The following is a 21,051-nucleotide window of genomic DNA, read 5'->3' as shown; positions in this document are numbered from 1 at the left end:
ATTGTTTGGCTGTAGTCAATAGCCAGTCGTCTCTTAGTGTGATTTTTCACGACTACCACTTGGGCCCGCCACGGACTCTTACTAGGTTCAATTACTCTCTCTTTAAGCAGTCTCTGGGTCTCCGCTTTGATAAACTCAAGATTCTCTTTGCTGTAAGAACAGCTCTTAGTGGCAATCGGCTGACACTCAGGGGATAAATCACTGAAAAGGGAAGGAACTTTGATCTTTAATGCGGACAGACCGCAGTAACTAGCGCGGGGGATGGTAAGTGTAGGTAGTGGCCCACCAAAATTTAACACTACACTGTTCATCTGAGATTGAATATCTAACCCCAGTAACACAGGCACATAGAGCTCCAGCATAATAAAGAGCCAAAAATCAGCAAGGCCATGTCCCTGCAAATTTAAAGTAACTTTACACTTGTCCCGTACAGTATTTGTAAGTTTACTACAAGCCATCGATATCTTTCAGTTCGCTGGATATCTCCGCAAATTTAAGGCTCTGGCATCTTTCTCGTGGATGTAGCTGTCAGTACTCCCTGAGTCTATTAGGCAATCAAGAGTCTCACCATTCACCTCCCCCTTCATAGTCAACCGTTCCAGTCCATAACATCCCCCAACCTTTACAGTCAATTGAGCTATCACAAGGGATCTCACCTCGCCATCATTTAAAGTCGATTCAGCCTGCTTGTCTGAAGATTCCCCCTTTTCAGTTATCTTCCATTCATGCAGCTCCAGGATGCATTTTCTTGGTGCTTCTCTTCTTATCAGTGGGAGTACTTTTCACCTTGCACGCTTTAGCTACACAATAGCTGCAGACAGCAAATCGAGCCGGGCACTTCTGTCTGGGGTGCCAGCTCTTATCACAAAAGTAGCATTTTTCAGGGGTTTGGCCTTTTCTTTCCTTCAGGATTCCAACACTCCTGGATGTTTCCTTTTCAGTTTCTAGCATTTCACTGGACCGCATGGCACTTCTCAGTGTTTTGGCTAGAGTGACTGCCTGCTCGTAGGTTAAGGGCTCCATCTTCAGCAGCCTCTGTCAGATGTAACTGGAGTCAATCCCGTTGAAAAAAGCATCCAGCTTCAAGGCATTGCGATGTTGTTGCACATTGACTGCCCTGACATCACATTCGTTTGCCAGCGAGTCGAGGGCCAGTGCATAGATAGCATCATTTTTCCCAGGTTTCTGCCGTCTAGTCAGCAACTGGTGTCGAGCAAGCACCACGTTCCATGGCACCTCATAGTAAGCAGTCAGACGTTCCCGGGCTATAGCCAGAGAGTTCAGGTGGCCCCATTGTATCACCTCATCGACCACGTTGTTTCCAGCCTTATAGTATCGAAACAAGCAATCCAGTGGTTGAAAATGTCTCTGGCCCTCGGGGCAGACTGGTCGATTATCAGCCGCTCTGGCTTGAATGCTGCATCCATTTCTGCTAATAAAATTGAAGTGCCAGTTGATGAACTAGACAAAGATGATGTGGTCAAACAATGATCCTGGCTTTTATTAGCAGAAACTCATGGTACAATAATGAAAGACAATAGATGCATATACAGTTGTACCCAAGGGGAGTGTCCTTAACAGTAGAAATAATGCACAGCCAATGGTAGTACAGCAAGGCTCGCCAGAGGGGAGACAGGCAGCTTGGCAGACATTCACCATACCGGCCACCACTCCCAACCTTAGCACCTCGGCCTAACACTCCGATTACCTCACTTCCAACCGCCACGACTTCACTTCCGCCTTCTTCCTCATCGAACACTGCGTGGTCAACATGGAGGTCACCATCTTGGGTGGGTCTCTCCACCGACAACGATGAAGAAATGCCTGCCCTAGCATTGGTGATACTGAACCAAGCCAGCCCTCACCCAACCTCGAACTCCATAATGCAGATCGAGGTGAATGGGCATAAAACGAATTGTCTTTTCGATAGCTGCAGCTTTGTGCATCCCAAAGTGGTCCAGTGACTCTCCCTTCCAGTTCGACCCATGACCGGGATGGTACCAATGGCAGCAAGGGATCAACAGACTAGAATCCGGGGGTATTGTGTAGCATCACTGATGGTGGGGGGGAAATGTTATAATGACTTTGTATTATTAATCATGCCTCGCCTCTGCGTGCTGATCCTCCTGGGCCTCGACTTTCAGAGTCAGTTCAGGAGTGTGACGATGGGGTTCGGAGGCCCCCAACCACCGTTGACTGTCCACAATCTCCGATTTTTGGACGTCCACCCCCAGTCCCCGGTGCCATCCTGTGGTCCCAGCACTCAATCATTTTCACCACCCTGCGGTCTCAGCACTCAGTCTCCAGCACCGTCCTGTGGCCTCACCACTCTATGGGTGCCACCCTCCCTCCATCACAGTTCACGAACCTCACCTCGGATTTCAAACCGATCACCACAAGTAGGTGCTATAGTACGGAGGACATGTAATTCATCCAGGCTGAGGTTCAGCGACTCCTGGTGGAGGGGATCATAGCACCTAGCACCAGTCCCTGGAGAGCCCAGGTCCTCGTGGTCAGAGGGGTGGGTAAGCCCAGGATGGTAATTGATTACAGTCAGACCATCAACCGCTTCACCCAGTTGGACGCATACCCACTACCCTGGATAGCCGACTTGGTCAATAAAGTCGCAAAGTACAGAGTTTTTTTGACCATTTACCTCAAGTCAGCTTATCATCAACTCCCCCTCCATCCGAGCAATCAAATCTACACGGGATTCGAGGTGGATGGAAAACTTTTCCGCTTCCTGTGGGTACCCTTCAGTGTTACTAATGGTATTTCTGCCAGATGGTGGAGGAGCACAAGCTGTCAGCAATGTTCCCCTACCTCGACAATGTCACCATCTGCGGCCATGACCAGCAGGACTACGACACAAATCTCACAAAGTTCTTGCGTGCAGCCAAGTCCCTCAACTTGGCATACAACAAAGACAAGTGCATGCTCAACACGGAGCGCCTGGCCCTTCTTGGATGCGTCGTGGCACATGGTGTCATTGCCCCTGACCATGACCGCATGCGACCACTCATAGAGCTCCCTGTCCCAAACACCCTAAAGGCAGTAAAGAGGTGCCTGGGGTTGTTCTCATCTTATGCACAATGGGTGCCCAACTACGCCAATAAGTCCCACCCCCCAATTTGATCAACTACCTTCCCACTATTGGCGGAAGCCCAGAATGCTTTTAATCAAATTTGAGGAGACTTGTCTAAGGCCACAATGCATGCTGTGAATGAATCAGTCCCCTTTCAGGTGGAAAGCGATGCTTCCGATTTTGCATTGGCCACCACTAAACCAGGCAGACAGCCCGGTAGCATTTTTTTCCCGCACCCTCCATGGTCCCGAACTCTGACACTCCTCCATCGAGAAGGAGGCTCAAGCTATCATTGAGGAGGTGCACCACTAACGGCACTACCTGGCCGGTAAGAGGTTTACCCTGCTCACTGACCAGAGGGCAGTGGCCTTCATGTTCAGTGCTAAACAGCGGGGTAAGATCAAGAATGACAAGATTCTGAGGTGGAGCATTGAATTATCTACCTACAACTATGATATCTTGTACAGGCCAGGTAAGCCCCGGATGCCCTATCCCGAGGGACGTTCACTAGCGTGCATCTCAACAGTCTCCTGATCCTGCATGACGATCTATGTTATCCCAGAGACACACGGTTGTATCATTTTGTTAAGACACGGAATCTCCCGTACTCCGTCGAGGATGTCCAGTCCACGACCAGACACTGCCAGATCTGTGCCGAGTGTAAGCCACAGTTCTACCAGCCAGAAAAGGCAAACCTCATCAAGGCCACCCGCCCTTTCGAACAACCTAGTGTCTATTTCAAGGGTCCCCTCCCAACCACAAATAGGAATGTCTACTTCCTGACGGTGGTGGACGAATTTTCCAGGTTCCCCTTTCCAATTACCTGCCCGGATATGAGCTCAACTACAGTTATCAAGGCCCTGTGCAGCATCTTCACTCTGTTTGGGTACCCCAACTTTATTCATAGTGACCGGGGAACCTTGTTCATGAGTGAGGAGCTGTGACTATACTTCTCGCCCAGAGGCAAAGCCACCAGCTATAACCTCAGAGGTAATGGCCAGGTGGAAAGGGAGAACGGCACCGTCTGGAAGGCGGTACTCCTAGTCCTTATCTAAAAATATGCCAGTGTCCCTCTGGTGTTATGGTGTTGGACCCTTTATACAGGGTGTGGTGATATGATTGTGTGCACTGGCTGACCCGCCCTCGGGTGTCTTCCTGTCCGTGACTCCTCCCTGGTCCTGCCCATGTGACCCCGGGCCATAAAGGTTGAGTTCCCTCTCTTTCCCACCTTGGACCCGGGCCAGCAGTCTCTAGTACAATAAAACCTATCATTCCCCTCAGCCTTTTGTCTATGTCATTACTGGGGCTACAGATAGCACCCAACACAGGGTCAAGAGGGAGGAGCCACAGGTACAGTCACAGAATGGGGTGGAGCCAGATTAATGAGGGTATAGCAGTCCACCACATTCACTCCTTGTTTTTTTTAAACTTTGACCAGCAGTCAGATTAAGTCTGTCCGGCAGCCTGGTCTTCCATTGTGATCGGTGTAGAATCAGTTGCTCTGCTGTAGCTAGGCTGTTGTTTTAACCTGGACCTCCAGCACTGTGTCGACCTGCTGGGGGTGTGGCAGCTCAACCGGAGTGACTGGAGCAGGGGCAGGCCAAGGGTGCCATGGTATGTAGTGTGTGTCCATGGGAGGGGAGGGTGGTGTTTGGTGGGTTTGCTTCTCGGGTGCCCTCACACATGGGAGGTCCCGGATGGAGACAGTTTCCTCACGCCCATCCAGGTAGGCCACATACACATATTGGAGGTTTGCAAGGAGAAGCTGGATCCTTTCAACCAGTGGGTCGGTTTTATGACCCCTCACGTGCTTCTGTAGCAGGAGTAGCCTTAGGGACATCATTCAGGATGGCAAGGTAGTCCCCAACATGGCCCTCCTTCATTCGTGAGGGGTAGCATTGGTAGCAGTACATAACAGTGACCTGATTGCATGGAGCACCTTGGGAAGGACCTCCTGCAGTAAGACACTGGCAGCTACCTAGACTTAAGGGCAAGGAGGATGGCCTTCCACACAGTGGCATTCTCCTTCTCCACTTGGAATGTGGTAGCGGGCTGGTGGCCCCCATGTGGACCCCAAGCCATTCGCAAAGTATGCTTCTATGTTACAGAGGGTGATCTCCAGTGATTTCACGAGGTCGGTCGTCCCTCTTAAGCCCAACTTACTCTACTCGAGTAGCCTCTGGTGAACCTGATGCCTGCTATATAGGCCGCTGGATTTTGTCCTCCATATTTTTGGCAGCTGACACCGACTGGAAGTTGCACACTCATGCAAGTCCATGCAGGACCCAAGGAACCCATCGCTCAATTCATCTGGTCAATGATTGCTGGTAGCCAGCATGGGCCTGGCACATCTCATTGACTTTCTCCCTGTACTAGTCCTTGAGTATGTCCATGTACGTTAAGGCAATCCTGATCATTGGGAACACTCGATGTCTAACCTAGGAGAAGAGTAGGTGCAGATTGTTTGCTTCCATGGCCACAACTCTGGTGGAGTTCTGTAGAAAGATCTCAAAGCAGCTTAGCAACGTTGGAAAAAAAATTGAAATTAAAATTGATGCACTATCAATAACTCAAAAGACTGGAGTTACAGAATAATAAGCTTTTATTTACCATAAACTTGAAGGTCATCCTGTGTTGTGAACCAGGCTTTCTGGGGTGGGGTTATGGTGTTGGAGCTTTTATACAGGGTCATGAAGGACAAGCCATGGGTACATTCACAGAACGGGGTGAAGCCAGATTAATGAGTGGACAGCAGTTCACCACTGAATACGATACATTTCTCACATGTTCTAGTGTAATTGAAGGTCTTGCCACAAATGCTCTCTGGGGATTTTTTCTCTTTTTTTAAAAAGTACACACATTGATGAATCCCTTCTGTTTCCTGTAGCTGAAAGTTGATGTTACCTTGCCCACAAACTAATATTAAGTGTTTCAGGCTCTGGAATACCTGCTGCAATTTCCCAACTCTTAGAAAAGTATAGTTTTAACTGGAGATACAGCCATGCAGCAGCTCCCCACATGCTGCCACCATCTTGGGCCAGGCAGTGCCCGACACAGAGGGCCCCCAATGACGTTGAGAATGACATGGTCAACATGGGCGATGACCAGGCTGCCCTACCGACGCTCCCCACACCTCTGGGTGCCATCAGCTACCGCACAACGCACCCAGCCACCGACGGCAATGTGGTCAACACGGGCGATGACCAGGCCACCCTACCAATGCTTCCCACGCCTCCAGAGGCCATCGGCTACCGCATGCTGCACCTCACGACCAATGTTGACGTGGTCAACGTGGGCGATGACCAGGCTGCCCTATTGACGCTCCCCATCCCTCTGGATAGCGATGACTCCAACTCCAAGATGGTCCTGGCCACCACCACGCTGACCAGGGACATTCCTCACGATCTCAGGTGCTTGATGATGGATGTGCGAGTCAACAGGCAGGTAACAAAGTGCCTGTTGGACAGTGGCAGCACCGAAAGCTTCATTCACCCGAGCGTGGCCCAATCCCTAAGGTTAAAAGTCCACCCCACCACCTGCTCGATCGCCCTCACCACCAAGGATAACACTGTTGATACCCTCGGGCGCTGCTCGGTCAATATAACGGTGGGAGGGGAGACTTTCACAGGATTCAGGCTCCTGGTCATGCCCAAACTCTGCATACCACTCCTCCTGGGCCTGGATTTCCAGTGCCACCTGCAGAGTGTCACCCTTGCCTTCAGGGGGCCCCAACCTCCACTCACATTGCACAACACACCAACCTACCAGCCCTGGCCAACCTGTGGCCTCTCCACACTGCGTATCACCCCACCGGCGCTCTTTCCACATCTTGCGCTAGGCTGCAAGCCAATCGCCGCCAGAAGTAGGCGCTATTGTGCTGCAGACAGGGACTTCCTCAAGACGGAGGTATGGCGACTCCTGGCGGAAGGCGTTATAGAGCCCAGTAACAGCCCTTGGAGAGCCCAAGTTCTGGTGGTCAAAGGGGGAAGTAAGCCAAAGATGGTCGTGCATTACAGCCAGACCATTAATCGGTACACCCAGTTGGATGCCTAGCCCCTGCCAAGGATCGCCAACAAGGTCAATGAGATTGCCCGCTACCAGGTTTTTTCCACGATTGACCTGAAGTCGGCGTATCACCAAATCCCTATCCACCCGAAGGACAAGCCCTACACTGACTTTGAGGTGGACGGGCACCTGTACCAGTTCCGATGGGTTCCTTTTGGGGTCACAAACAGGGTCTCCATCTTCCAGCGGGAGATAGTTAGCATGGTAGACTGGCACAAACTGAAGGCGACGTTCCCATATCTGGATAACGTCACTATCTGCAGCCATGACCAGCAGGACCACTATGCTAACCTGGAAAAATTCCTCCAGTCGGCCATGGAGCTGAACCTCACTTACACAAGGAGAAATGTGTGTTCTGCACCATCCGCCTCGCCATCCTGGGGTACATCGTGGCCCATGGAGTCATCGGCCCAGATCCGGAAAGGATACGCCCATTAATGGAGTTACCCCTCCCCCCCTACGCTAAAGGCCCTCTGCAGGTGCCTGGGCCTGTTCTCGTATTACTCGCAGTGGGTCCCTCACTTCTCGGACAATGTCCGCCCACTAGCCCAAGCCACAACTTTTCCCTTCCCACCTGAGGTGCAGGCAGCCTTCACCCGCATCAGGCAAGACTTCGCGGATGCCACGATGCAGGCTGTGGATGAGGACTCCCCCTTCCAGGTGGAGAGCGATGCCTCCGAGATGGCCCTCACTGCTACCCTCAACCAAGGGGGGGGTGTCCCGTCACCTTCTTCTCCAGGACCCTCCACGGCTCCGAGCTAGGGCATTCCGCCATTGAAAATGAGGCCCAGGCGAATGTGGAAGTGGTCCGCCACTGGCTCCACTACCTGGCCGGCAGGAAATTCACGCTCCTCATGGACCAGCAGGCCGTGCCATTCATGTTTAACACTACCCACAAGAGCAAGATAAAGAACGACAAGATCCTGCGCTGGAGAGTCGAGCTGGCAACCTACAGCTACGACATCCAGTACCACCCCGGGAAGTTTAACGACTCCCCTGATACCCTCTCTCACACCTGCACATCTATGCATGATGACAGGTTGCAGGCATTGCACGAGTCCCTCTGCCATCCGGGCGTCACCCGGTTGTACCATTTCGTTAAGTTCCGAAATCTGCCATACACCATCAGGGACATGTTCTAAAGGCTACTTGGCTTTTCTAGCTTCAAAGAGCCCCTGCCTTCCACGAACCGAAACATCTACTTCCTCAAAATAGTGGACGAGTACTCACGCTTCCCTTTCGCCATCTCTTGTCCGGACACCTCCATGGTCACAGTCATCAGGGCTTTGGGGTAGATTTTCACCATGTTTGGCTACCCTGCCTTCATCCACAGCGACTGGGGGTCTAATTTCATGAGCGACGAGCTGCGCCAGTACCTGGCAGCAAGGGGTCTCGTGACCAGTCGCATGACAAGCTATAACCCAAGAGGCAACTGACAAGTGGAAAGCGAGAATGGGGTGATCTGGAAGGCAGTCCTTCTGGGTCTCAGATCAAAAGGGTGGGCCGTTGAGTTCTGGCAGGACGCCCTGCCCGAGGCGCTCCATGCCATTAGGTCACTGCTGTGCACGGGTTCCAATGAGACCCCTCACAAATGTCTGTTCTCATTCCCCAGGAGGTCAGCAACTGGAATGTCACTCCCAGCATGGCTCACATCCCCGGGACCGGTGCTTCTACGTAAGCATGTACGGACACACAAGGCCGAAGCCCTGGTAGAGCAGATTTTCCTCCTTCATGCAAACCATAACTACGCTTATGTTAGGTTTAGCAGTGGCAGGGAGGACACCGTCTCAACCAGGGTCCTAGCACTAGCAGGAGCACCCACCCTCCAACCCAGGACGATGCTGACTGGGCATACATCCCCGTCCCCATGCAGCTATGGGGCACTCAGGGCCTCCTTGACCACCAGGGGCTCGCTTCAGCCTTAGGAGACAAAACCGCCCCCCCCAACCCATCCAATACGACCCGCATACGTCGACCCCAGCCCCCCCGGACATCCCTCCACACGGCACCACATACACCCCTGCCACCAGCCCCCCCCCCCACAACTTCCCTTTTGACCAGTGACCAGGAGCCAGTCCTACGACAGTCACAGAGACCCTGGCAGCTGCCGAATCATCTCAACCTGTAAATATTGTATGTACATAGTGGGTGCGATTCCTTGTTACTGCCCCCCCCCCCCACTTCTGGGACAATTTTAAAGAAGGGGGTGAATGTGGTGGTACACCACCGGCCTACTGCAGGGGGCAACCTCTGTACCTGCAGGAGTGTAAGGGGACAGGACAACACCTGGCCAGCTGCTATCAGTCAGCCTGAATGGATCAAGCCCCACCCAGTCAGGTGTCAATCACCCTCCGGGATATAAGCCTGTGCCAGCCTTCCGAGGCCTCACACTGAGTTGCTGCAGCCACAGCCAGCCTAGCTCTGTGGAGGTTTTTGTGGATTAAAGCCTGTTGTTCAGTCTTTACCTTGTGTATGTCTGATTCTGTCTAACAGAGCACCACATGTTCTATGGTTGTGAAAGGCATAAATGCAACTAATCCTTTATCAGTAAGATAGAAGGTTACATTCCACTTAATTTCGTCCAACTTCAAAAAGTTCTTAAGCTTCTTAAGTAATATTAAACATATAAACTACATTACTTTAAAGAACATTAATGAAAGCCATCCAGATATCTCTTACATAATCACAGTAGGTGTTATGAATGTAGTGAATTCTATCTACTCCAACTGATCCAGCTGCTAATTTACTATTTTGAACCCAGAATTCCCTGCGTGAACCAATGGTGAATGGCAAGTGATCTGAGAGAATTCCAGATACAAATGCTGATTGCTTTTTTGAGTCACAATCCTTGTACTAACATTTGGATAATTCAGCAAGATTGAAAGTAAAAGCAGGAAGTTCTAAAAATGGTAAACAAGAATTAAGTTTGCAAAACTGGTCTTGTTCACCACCCACCTGTGGAAAATCTGCTGGTTCTGGCACAGCAACAAATTCATATATTCCACAATCTTCCACAGAAGGCTCTTGGTCTGCTGGAAACAAATAGGACGTTTTTGAATTGGGAGGCATGGAACAATTAAGCAATAGATGGATGGGTGATACGGTTTGCAAAATGTCGTTTTAATTAAATTCTAGCCAATTTACCATCAGAAGAATAGGTAGAAATTATAACCCTGAAGGACAATTTAGTATAAATGAAGAAATAATCCTACTTGAAATGGTGACCAGCTGCATTTTAGTTGGAAATACTTTCTATCAACGTAGGATTTCAGAAGTAAATGTTACACAAAATAACAAGTGCACAACTGTATCTAACTAAAAACATACTCTGGATCTCTTAAAAAGCACTTGGTGGTCAGTCAAGTTTAGATTGCACAAGTACAACCCGATGAAAACCCATTCTCTGGTCCTCGGTGCAAAACACACAGACATACAACTAGACATAACACACATGCAGGCAGACAGACAATATGATATATATATATATATATATATATATATATACACACAAATAAATAAATGCTGCTTTATGAATATGAAAGTCTCGAATGGTTAGTGTGAGCAGTTCTGTCAGTCGTTCAGCCTGTGGGAAGAAGCTGTTCCTCAGCCTAGTGAGGAGTATCAGTCTGATACTCCTGTATCTCTTTCGCAATTGAACCACCTGAAAGATGCTGTGTCCTGGGTGGAATAGGTCCTCAATGATTTTTTGTGCCCTCTTCAAACAACGATCCTGGTAGATCATATCGATGATTGGGGGGGGGGGGGGGGGGTTGTGGAGACTTCAGTAATCCTCTCTGCCTCTTTTATGTTCTTGTGGATTCATCTTGCATCTAATTCCCTGCACCAACCGTACCACTCTGTGATACAGCTGGCTTGGACGCTCTCAATAGAGCTCCTGTAGAAGGTTGATATAATGTCTTGCCTGCTTCAGTCTTCTCAGGAAGTGCAGTTGCTGTTGCACCTTCCTGACAAGTGAGGAGATGTGCGTCCACCATTAGTTAAGTGAACTCCAAGGAACCTTGTGCTCTCCACTCTCTCCATTAAAGTGCTGTTGAGGTGTAGTGGAGGGTGGACATTCCTTGTCCTCTTGAAATCCATGATTATCTCTTTCATCTTGTCTACATTAAGACTCAGGTTGTTACCCTTGCACCATATCATGACATTTTCCACCTCTGGTGGTGAATGTGGGCTCTATTTTAACATTTAGGAAGAATTTGGTCAGGTACATGGATGAGAGAGATATGAAGGGCTATGGACTGGGTGCAGGTCAGTGGGACTAGGAAAAAAATATGGTTCAGCATAGACTAGAATGGCTGAAGGGGCCTGCTTCTGTGTTGTAGTATTCTATGGTTCTCAGTAATATGACTCATGGTTGTTCGTGATGAGGTCAACTACTGTTGTGCCGTCTACAAACTTGATGAATAGACAAGTTAGGTAGAAGGTTCTGTTTCTAGCTCTATGATTATGACAAACAATAATAAAAGGTGCAGCAAGCAAAATATTATATCTAAAAGTCTGGGGTGAAAATTCAGTAATGACAAACTTGTCCTGTATAAAAAAAATAACTTAACTATATTTTTTGCATCATTTATCAAATATTCACACTGTTTTATTACTCCAGTTGTAGGTGGACTAGGAGATGAAAAGTATGATTGAAGAAAAAAAACATATGTAGATGTAGAACAAACTGGACTGGAACAAAATTCCCTCATAAATTTGCTTAGTGTAATTTACAAACAATATTGGGTGGAGCTGACTATACTGTTTTGGGTGTCAAGTATTAGCATTAACTTGTTTTACTGGATTGTCTTTGTTTGCTCTGCGATCAGAATGTGGAAGAATCCAAAAGAGAGTTCCACTTTCTGACTTTGAGTTCCAATGGAAGCCAGACTGATTCCCCCAGGTGACCTCAATGGGTTAGTAAGCTTGCAAATGACATTAAAATTGGTAGAGTTATGGATAGTGTAGAGGGCTGTTAAAGAATACAACAGGACTATAAATCAGTTACAGATATGGGCAGAGAAACAGCTATGGCAAGGCTTGCAGGCCATTACTTCCTACAAAGCGAAACCTATTATCATAAATGGGACTAATGCTTCACTCCCCAATGAGCTGAACACCTTTTATGGTCACTTTAAAAACGGGAATTTAACTGTATCAGTGAGAATTCCTGCAGAAGCTAGTGACCCTGTGATATCTGTCTCAGAGGCCAATGTCAGAACATCTTTCAAAAGGGTGGGCTCTTGCAAGGCATCAGGCCCTGATGATATATCTGGCAGGGTACTGAATATCTGTGTAAACCAACTAGCTGGAGTGTTCATGGGCATTTAAAATCTCTCATTGCTGCAGTTGGAGGTTCCCACCTGCTTCAAGAGGACATCAATCATCTTGGTGCCCAAGAAGAACAGAGTGAGTTGCCTCAATGACTATTGCCCAGTAGCACTCACATCTAATGCTTTGAGTGATTGGTCATGGCCAGAATTAACTCATACCTAAGTTAGGACCTGGACCCACCACAATTGTTCGACAGCAGTTGCGACCTCACTGACTCTCCACTCATTCCTGGATCACGCGAATAAGAACAGATACATTGGGCTGCTTACAAGAGGCAGTGTCACAAAAAAGCAGCCTCTATAATCAAGGACCTTCACCACCCAGGCCATGCTCTCTTCCCACTGCTACCATTAGGAAGGAGGTTCGGAAGCTGAAGATGAACACCCAACATTACAAAAGCAGCTGCTTCTCCTCCACTATCAGATTTCTGAATGGACAATGAACCACAGATTGTGATCTCACTTTTTCCTCTTTTTTGCACCAATTTATTTATTTTTAAATATTGTATTTAATCAATACAATCCACAATTTAACTTGGGTAAGTGTGAAGTGTTGAATATTGGGAGGTGAAATGCAAGGGGAATACACACAGTTAATAGCAGGGCTCTTCAAATTATTGATATGAAGAGGCATCTGTGGGTTCAGGTCCTTAAGAATAGGATGCTGAAGAAAATGCATAGTATATTTGGCTTCATTGGGTGAGGCATTGAGTATAAAAGTAAGGAAGGCATATTGCAACTGTATAAAACTTTGGTTAGGCTGCACTCAGAATATTCTGTGAGATTCTGACTGAAAAAGGATGCAAAGGCTACAGAAAAGACTTAGCAGGATATTGCCTGTTATAGAGGGTATGAGCTGTTGGAAAAGATTGGACAAACTTGGGTCGGTTTCACTGAAATGTGGGATGACCTGATAGAATTATGAGAGGCATAGTTAGGGTAGACAGAATCTTTTCATCTGGGTAAAAATATCACATACTCAAGGACGTGCATTTAAAGTGAGGGGGAGAAGCATGTGAGGGGCAAGTCTTTTTTTGTACACAGAGTGGAAGGTGCATGGAATGAGCTGCCAGAAGTAGAGGTTGAAGCAGATATAATAACAGCATTTGAAAAGCTTCTGGACTGATAAGTGAATATGCAGGGAATTGAAGGATAATTTTCATATGTAAGCATCAAAGTCTAAGTTTAAATCGAGCATTATGTTTAGGACAAAGAAGTGGTCCATAGAGTGGCAAACTATTACTGAAGATCCTGTTCCTGTGCCATAGTGTTCTCAGTCAGTCATGCAGGTACCAGTAGCTTTGCAAAAGACAATAGGACTGTTTTGGAAGGAATTTTAAAAAGCAGAACAGTCCAGGATCAAAGTGCTGATAAAATTATTTCAAGGATTGGGTTAGCCCTACAAGAGGTTCTGGTTTTAACAAGCAAAGAGAGAGGATAAGACCAAACAGGATTTCTCTTTGGGGGAGAGAGAGGGAGAAAGTTCAGCAGCAGCAGCTAGGACTGGAACAGGACAAGCAAGAAAGCTGCTGAAACCCCATTTTGAAGATGGGTTGTGTTCTGAGTTCAGCCTGTTGAAACCCCCTTGTAGTCCTTACAAGAGGAAATGGCTGCCTAGAGTGTTTCTCCTGAAATAAAGGAAACAAGAGGAACTCTGTGGTGACCTGGAGGTAGAGGTGATCATTTGGAAAACCCCTGATAGGGCAAATTTGCCCTGATCGGATGAAATCAGTTTGTGTGTGTCTAACGAGCAACAAATTTCTCTCTCTGAAACCAATAACAACCTTCCTGAGAAGTAATCAATTATCTTTAACCTCCAGAGCTTAGTGAAAATTTATAAATGTTAAATTCTGTGCACATTGTAAAAATTGCCTGAACTTGGAGGAAAGAGAAGTGAGATTGGACTGTGAATCAAATAACTTTTCTGAACTTATAGACACATTACATACACATGCACTTAGAATTAGAAGGGGGTTCAGTTAAGTTAATAGTAATAAGTTAAAGTTTGATCCTGTTCTTTATGTTTAAAGAAAATTAAAAGCAACTTTTGTTTAAGTAACCATTTGTCTTGGTGAATTTCTATTGCTGCTGGGTTTTGGGGTCCTCTGGGCTCATAACAAATGAAAATAAAAGAATCTTGAAATTTAAAAAAAAAGGAAAAAAACATAATAAATCAATTTTGAAGGATTCCACACCTGTATAATTACATTTACAGTATCTTATAGCCTATTTGGCAGTAATTAGTAATTCTGGCACCAACCCTCTTTTCAATCTTCTTCAGCATGATGCTGAACCAAGCCATGAAAGACCCCAACAATGAAGACGCTGTTTACATCCGGTACCGCATGGATGGCAGTCTCTTCAATCTGAGGCGCCTGCAAGCTCACACCAAGACACAAGAGAAACTTGTGCGTGAACTACTCTTTGCAGACGATGCCGCTTTAGTTGCCCATTCAGAGCCAGCTCTTCAGCGCTTGACGTCCTGCTTTGCGGAAACTGCCAAAATGTTTGGCCTGGAAGTCAGCCTGAAGAAAACTGAGGTCCTCCATCAGCCAGCTCCCCACCATGATTACCAGCCCCCCCACATCTCCATCGGGCACACAAAACTCAAAACGGTCAACCAGTTTACCTATCTCGGCTGCACCATTTCATCAGATGCAAGGATCGACAATGAGATAGACAACAGACTCGCCAAGGCAAATAGCGCCTTTGGAAGACTACACAAAAGAGTCTGGAAAAACAACCAACTGAAAAACCTCACAAAGATAAGCGTATACAGAGCCGCTGTCATACCCACACTCCTGTTCGGCTCCGAATCATGGGTCCTCTACCGGCACCACCTACGGCTCCTAGAACGCTTCCACCAGCGTTGTCTCCGCTCCATCCTCAACATCCATTGGAGCGCTTACATCCCTAACGTCGAAGTACTCGAGATGGCAGAGGTCGACAGCATCGAGTCCACGCTGCTGAAGATCCAGCTGCGCTGGATGGGTCACGTCTCCAGAATGGAGGACCATCGCCTTCCCAAGATCGTGTTATATGGCGAGCTCTCCACTGGCCACCGTGACAGAGGTGCACCAAAGAAAAGGTACAAGGACTGCCTAAAGAAATCTCTTGGTGCCTGCCACATTGACCACCGCCAGTGGGCTGATATCGCCTCAAACCGTGCATCTTGGCGCCTCACAGTTTGGCGGGCAGCAACCTCCTTTGAAGAAGACCGCAGAGCCTACCTCACTGACAAAAGGCAAAGGAGGAAAAACCCAACACCCAACCCCAACCCACCAATTTTCCCCTGCAACCGCTGCAATCGTGTCTGCCTGTCCCGCATCGGACTTGTCAGCCACAAACGAGCCTGCAGCTGACGTGGACTTTTTATCCCCTCCATAAATCTTCGTCTGCGAAGCCAAGCCAAAGAAAAAAAAGAAAAGAAGAGGGCTTAACACAACATTAAGATTTCATTTATCCCAGGAAGCACCATCTTTAACATGTTCATTTTTGGTTAGCTGATTAGTGGGGAAGTAAAACAATTTCACACATTTGCATTGGCTCAGTTCTGGGGATGAAAGGATGCAGCATAGCAAAGCTCATCCAGGACCAGGGCAAGGTAGCATTATTAATATTCTGCGTTTAACTTCACAAGTGCAGACTCCAAAAGTGTCAGATCCACTCGATCTTATAAGTGAACTCTGTTGCTCTTGTTTTCAGTGTTGTGAAATCTCAGTTATCGTGTGGTTACATTTTCAGTGGATCATGTGGTTTATGCTCACAGATCTGAAACCATTAAGTCAAGCTCTTATGGGGTAAAACAGAGATGAGGAGATAGTTCTTGACTGATAGTTTGGTGACCCCTGTAGAATTCTCTCCCATGAAAGACTGTGAAGGTCAAGTCACTTTCAAAAAAAGAGACAAAAATAGATAATTTCTGTGACATAAAGGACCTGAAAGGGTATAGGGAGAGAGGAGGATTATGGTACCCTGTATTGAGATAGACCAGACATGAATACTAGAGTAGGCTTAAAGGGCAGAATGGCCTATTTCTGCTCCTGTTTTTTTTTAGTTATTACTTGTAATGAATGTGCATCATTTTGAATGCAATTCACCTTGTAAATGACCTGGCAAATTCCCACTAATTTTAATTACAATTATCAAGTCTCTTGCTTTTCTATACCTTGAGTATTATAATCACTGCATTTGTCTAATTGATAGCACCTCCTCCAGCATGCATTTAGATCTACATGAAAAATATCCAATGCTACTCCAACTGAACTGAAAAGAAAACAAATCAAATTCATTCTTCAGTGCAATTTCTTCCCACAGGCAGTGAGAAGACTGAACGGCTATAGGAGCTACTCGCACAAGCCTTCCGAGACTCTCATATTAACAAAAAGCTATTTATGTATTTATTTGTATATATGAATAATAACCCTGCGCTATATATATGTATATTGTTTGTCTGTATGTTATGTCTGGTTGTTTCTCTACATGTTTTCCACCGAGGACCGGAAAACGATGCATTGTTCAGTCAGATGACAATAAACTTGTTTTGACTTGACTTGATCCTGAACTGATGTTTCCACTGCAGCTATTTACAAGTAGTCCTAAATTAAGTTTTACCCACATGTAGTTTGTGGTCCTGAAAGAAATCAATTGACTTGTGTCATTGCTAGTTACATACTGAAATAAATCTCATTGTCTAGTTATCTCCTCACATCCTTGCAGGTCCAAACAATTCTCTACTCTATTAACATAATAGCCACCACCACAACTATTTCTTCAAAATAACACTCCATGCACTAATTTATTTCTTAAATGTATAATTCCTGTCTTAATCCCTCTCTTCTGAAGAATCGTAGTCATAGTCTTCCTTGTCAAACAAAACAGGTTTCATTTTAAAATAAAGCAAAAATTGCTCGGGGTATTTTGCAAGTCTGGTATTTTCTGTGGAGAAAGAGGCAACAATTAAATATATTGGGTTAATCACCTTTCTGCACATCTTGGGTAGGTGAGAAAATCATGCATTTCAAGTTGCAGATGAGGAGGAAGCATAGAGGGCACAAAGGAAATGTTTCTGTAAGGTGGAAGCCATGGGCAGTTAAATGACAAATGCTATTGATGCCATCAAAGAGAGGGCAGCATGGCTTACACATGGCTGATTTGTCTGGAGGAGATACAAAAGAAGGCAGATGAGCGAGGATGGAGGAGAGAATTTAAAAAATTAACACATAATCCTGGAAATTTGAGATTCAGAAAACAATTGTTGAACAGGAAAGGTATAACTACGCTCATGGGGTTGTATCATAGACCACCCAATAGTCAGTGAGAATTGGAGGAGCAAATCTGTCGAGAGATAGCAGATATCTGCAGGAAATACAAGGTTCTGATAGTAGGAGATTTTAACATTCCACATATTAACTGGGACCCATACTATAAAATGGCTGGATGGCTTGGAATTTGTGAAATGCATTCAGAAAAGTTTTCTAAATCAATATATAGATACCAGCTAGAGAAAGTGCAATAATGGATCTCCTGTTGCAGAATGATATAGGACAGGTGACATTTTGAGTCCAGTGATCATAATGCCAGTAGTTTCAAGTTAATTAAGGAGAAGGATAGGTCTGAGCCTTGGTTTGAGATTCTAAATTAGAGAAAGGCCAATTTTCGGGAAATGAGAAAGGATCTAGTATGCACGATAGGGATGTTATTTTTGGGCACGGATGTGCAAGGTAAGTGGAGGACCTTCAAAGATGACATTTTGAGAGTACAGAGTTTGTATGTTCCTGTCAGGATTAAAAGCAAAGTTAGCAGGCATAAGGAACCTTGGTTTTTGAGGGATGTGGGGATCTGGTTTGGAAGGTGTATAGCAGGTATAGGCAAAATGGAACAAATGAGGTACCTGGGGAGTATAACAATGCAAGAAAAACCTCAAGAAAGAAATCAGGAGACTAAAATAAGACATCAAGTTGCTTTGGCAGATAATGTGAAGGAAAATCCTAAGGGTTTCTACAGGTATATTAAGAGCAAAAGGATAGTAAAGGACAAAATTGGTCCCCTTGAAGATCAGAGTAGTCAGCTTTGTATGGAGCCAAAGGAGATGAGAGAGATTTTAAATGTATTTTTTTCATCAGTACTCACTCAAGAAACAGGCATGGAGTTGTGGAAAGAAAGCAAAATGAGCAATGAGGTCATGGAACTACACAGATTAAAGAGGAGGAAATGCTTGCTACCTGAAAGCAAATAAGGGTGGATAAATCCCTCAGGCCTGACAAGATATTCCCTCAGGTCTTGAGGGAGGCTAAGGTAAAATTTCAGAGGCTCTGACAGAAATATTTAAAATATCTTTAGCTACAGGTGTGGTGCCGGAGGATTGGAGGGTAGCCCATGTTGTTCCGTTATTTTAAAAAGGCTCCAAATGTAACCCTGGAAATTATCTGCCAGAAAGCTTGATGTCAGTACTAGCTAAATTATTGGAAGATCAGATATACAATTATTTGGATAGCCAGGAACTGATATGCGATAGTCAACATGGTTTTTTGCATGGCAGGTTGTGTTTTTTGAGGAGGTTACCAGGAAAGTTGATGAAGGAAAGGATGTGGATGTTTTCTACATGGACTTTAGTAAGGCCTTTGACAAGGTCCCACATGGGAGGTTAGTCAGGAAGGTTCCGACACTAGGTATTCATGGTGAAGTAGTGAACTGGATTCAACAATGGCTTGACGGGAGAAGCCAGAGAGTAGTGATGGATGATTGCTTGTCAGACTGGAGGCCTGTGACAAGTGGTGTGCCTCAGGGATCGATACTAGGACCATTGTTGTTTGTTATCTATATCACTGATCTAGATGATCATGTGATAAATTGGATCAGCAAGTTTGCAGATGATGCTAAGATTGGAGACATTGTGAACAGCAAAGAAGGTTTTCAAAACTTGCAGAGGGATCTGAACCAGCTGGAAAAAATGGGCTAAAAATGGCAGATGGAATTTAATGCAGACAAGTGTGAGATGTTGCATTTTGGAAGGACATAAACCAAGAAAGGACATATACGGGGCACTGAGGAGTGCGGTAGAATAGAGGGACTTTGGAATACAGATACATAATTTCCTGAAAGTGGTGTCATAGGTGGATAGTGTTGTAAAGAGAGCTTTTGACATATTGGCATTAATAAATCAAAGTATTGTGTATAGGAGTTGGGATGTTATGTTAAAGTTGTATAAGATATAGGTGAGGCCAAACTTGGAATATTCTGTGCAGTTTTGGTCACCTAACTATAGGAAACGTATCAATAAGACAGAAAGAGTACAGAGAAGATTTATTAGGATGTTACCCAGACTTCAAGAATAGAGTAACAGGGAAAGGTTGAACATGTTAGGACTTTATTCCCTGGAGCATAGAGGAATGAAGGGAGATTTGATAGAGGTATTTAAAATTATGAGTGGGATAGACAGATTAAATGTAGGTAGGCTTTTTCAATGAGAGTAAGTGAGATCAAACCAGAGGACATGAGTTAAGTGTGAGAGGGGAAAGGTTTAGGGGAAACATGAGGGGAGCTTCTTCACAGAGAGAGTGGTGGGAGTGTGGAATGAGCTACTAGCTAAAGTGGTGAATGTCATCTCAATTTTAACTTTTAAGAAGAATTTGTACAGGCACATGGATGGGAGAGATATGGAGGGCCATAGACTGGATGCAGCTCAGTAGGACGATGCAACAAAAAAAATGGTCTGGCAAAGACTAGGAGGCCCAAAGGAGCCAGTTTCTCTGCTGTAATGTTCAACGGTTCTGTGGTTCTACTGGAAATGTGAAATTAAAGACACTCTTGAAAATGCTCAGCAGATCAAGTAGCGCAAGTGATGAGACAAAAAAACTGGGTTAATGTTACCAGTTACATCAAAACTGGCCCATCTGGCATAAACAGGAAAAGAAGATTAGCAGATATTGTTGCATTCAATTTTGGACCCAAGGGCTATAACGTGCTTATTTCTAAGCACATCTTAAACTGTGTGTCTTTAGGTTGAGCATTAACTAGCTTTATGACAAGAATGGAATCTTAGCAATGTGATATACTGGGAAGTTATTGTTGCGATTTGTGAGCTCCAAACATTTCCTATGGGTGCTCTCTGGCATACAAGTGCGCGCACATCAAAAACAGTGGATCTTCAATGGGTGCTGACATTTGGATGTTCTTTCTTGAGTCAATTTATCAAAATCATTTTAATGTTATTTTTAATATCCCTTAGACATTCACTAAAAGTAGTTCTAATATTTCAAGTATCTCCATTCTGCCACAGTCTTATCCTTCATTATATGCTTCACTCTTCAGTGTTTGGATTGAGAACCCAAGTCTGGATAATGTTTTGTAGTGCCCAAACTGTGTAGTAAGATAATAAGTTGCATGTTTGATTTTAGACGACCTAACGCTGCATTTCCATGTAAAAAAATACAATATTCTTTTTTGGTTTTACTTGCATTATTATATCCACTTTTTAAATATCACTTCATTCTGATATTACCTGATACTTGGTGTGCTCGTATATAATCTGTTGGTGTCCTGCAACATATTAGAAATAAGTTTGAT

General features: G+C 45.6%; 1 protein-coding gene across 5 annotated transcripts in view; it reads right to left on the bottom strand.

Moving 5' to 3' along the window:
* hepacam2 (HEPACAM family member 2) overlaps positions 1-21,051 on the bottom strand; it is a 115,078-nt gene that overhangs the window by 16,738 nt on the left and 77,289 nt on the right. For 4 of the 5 annotated variants that reach the window (XM_069913644.1, XM_069913640.1, XM_069913641.1 and 1 more), the window contains exons 7-8: positions 20,987-21,024; positions 10,106-10,182 (exon numbers count right to left, since the gene is read on the bottom strand). In XM_069913644.1, coding sequence (XP_069769745.1) covers positions 10,106-10,182; positions 20,987-21,024 — 115 coding nt within the window. The remainder of the gene's footprint in view (positions 1-10,105; positions 10,183-20,986; positions 21,025-21,051) is intronic. The other variant, XM_069913642.1, reaches the window with a different exon arrangement.

The sequence above is a fragment of the Narcine bancroftii genome, chromosome 1, assembly GCF_036971445.1.
Source record: "Narcine bancroftii isolate sNarBan1 chromosome 1, sNarBan1.hap1, whole genome shotgun sequence".
Classification (NCBI taxonomy): Eukaryota; Metazoa; Chordata; class Chondrichthyes; order Torpediniformes; family Narcinidae; genus Narcine; species Narcine bancroftii.
Note: the sequence above shows the minus strand (reverse complement) of the source record. Positions and strands in the feature narration are given on the sequence as shown.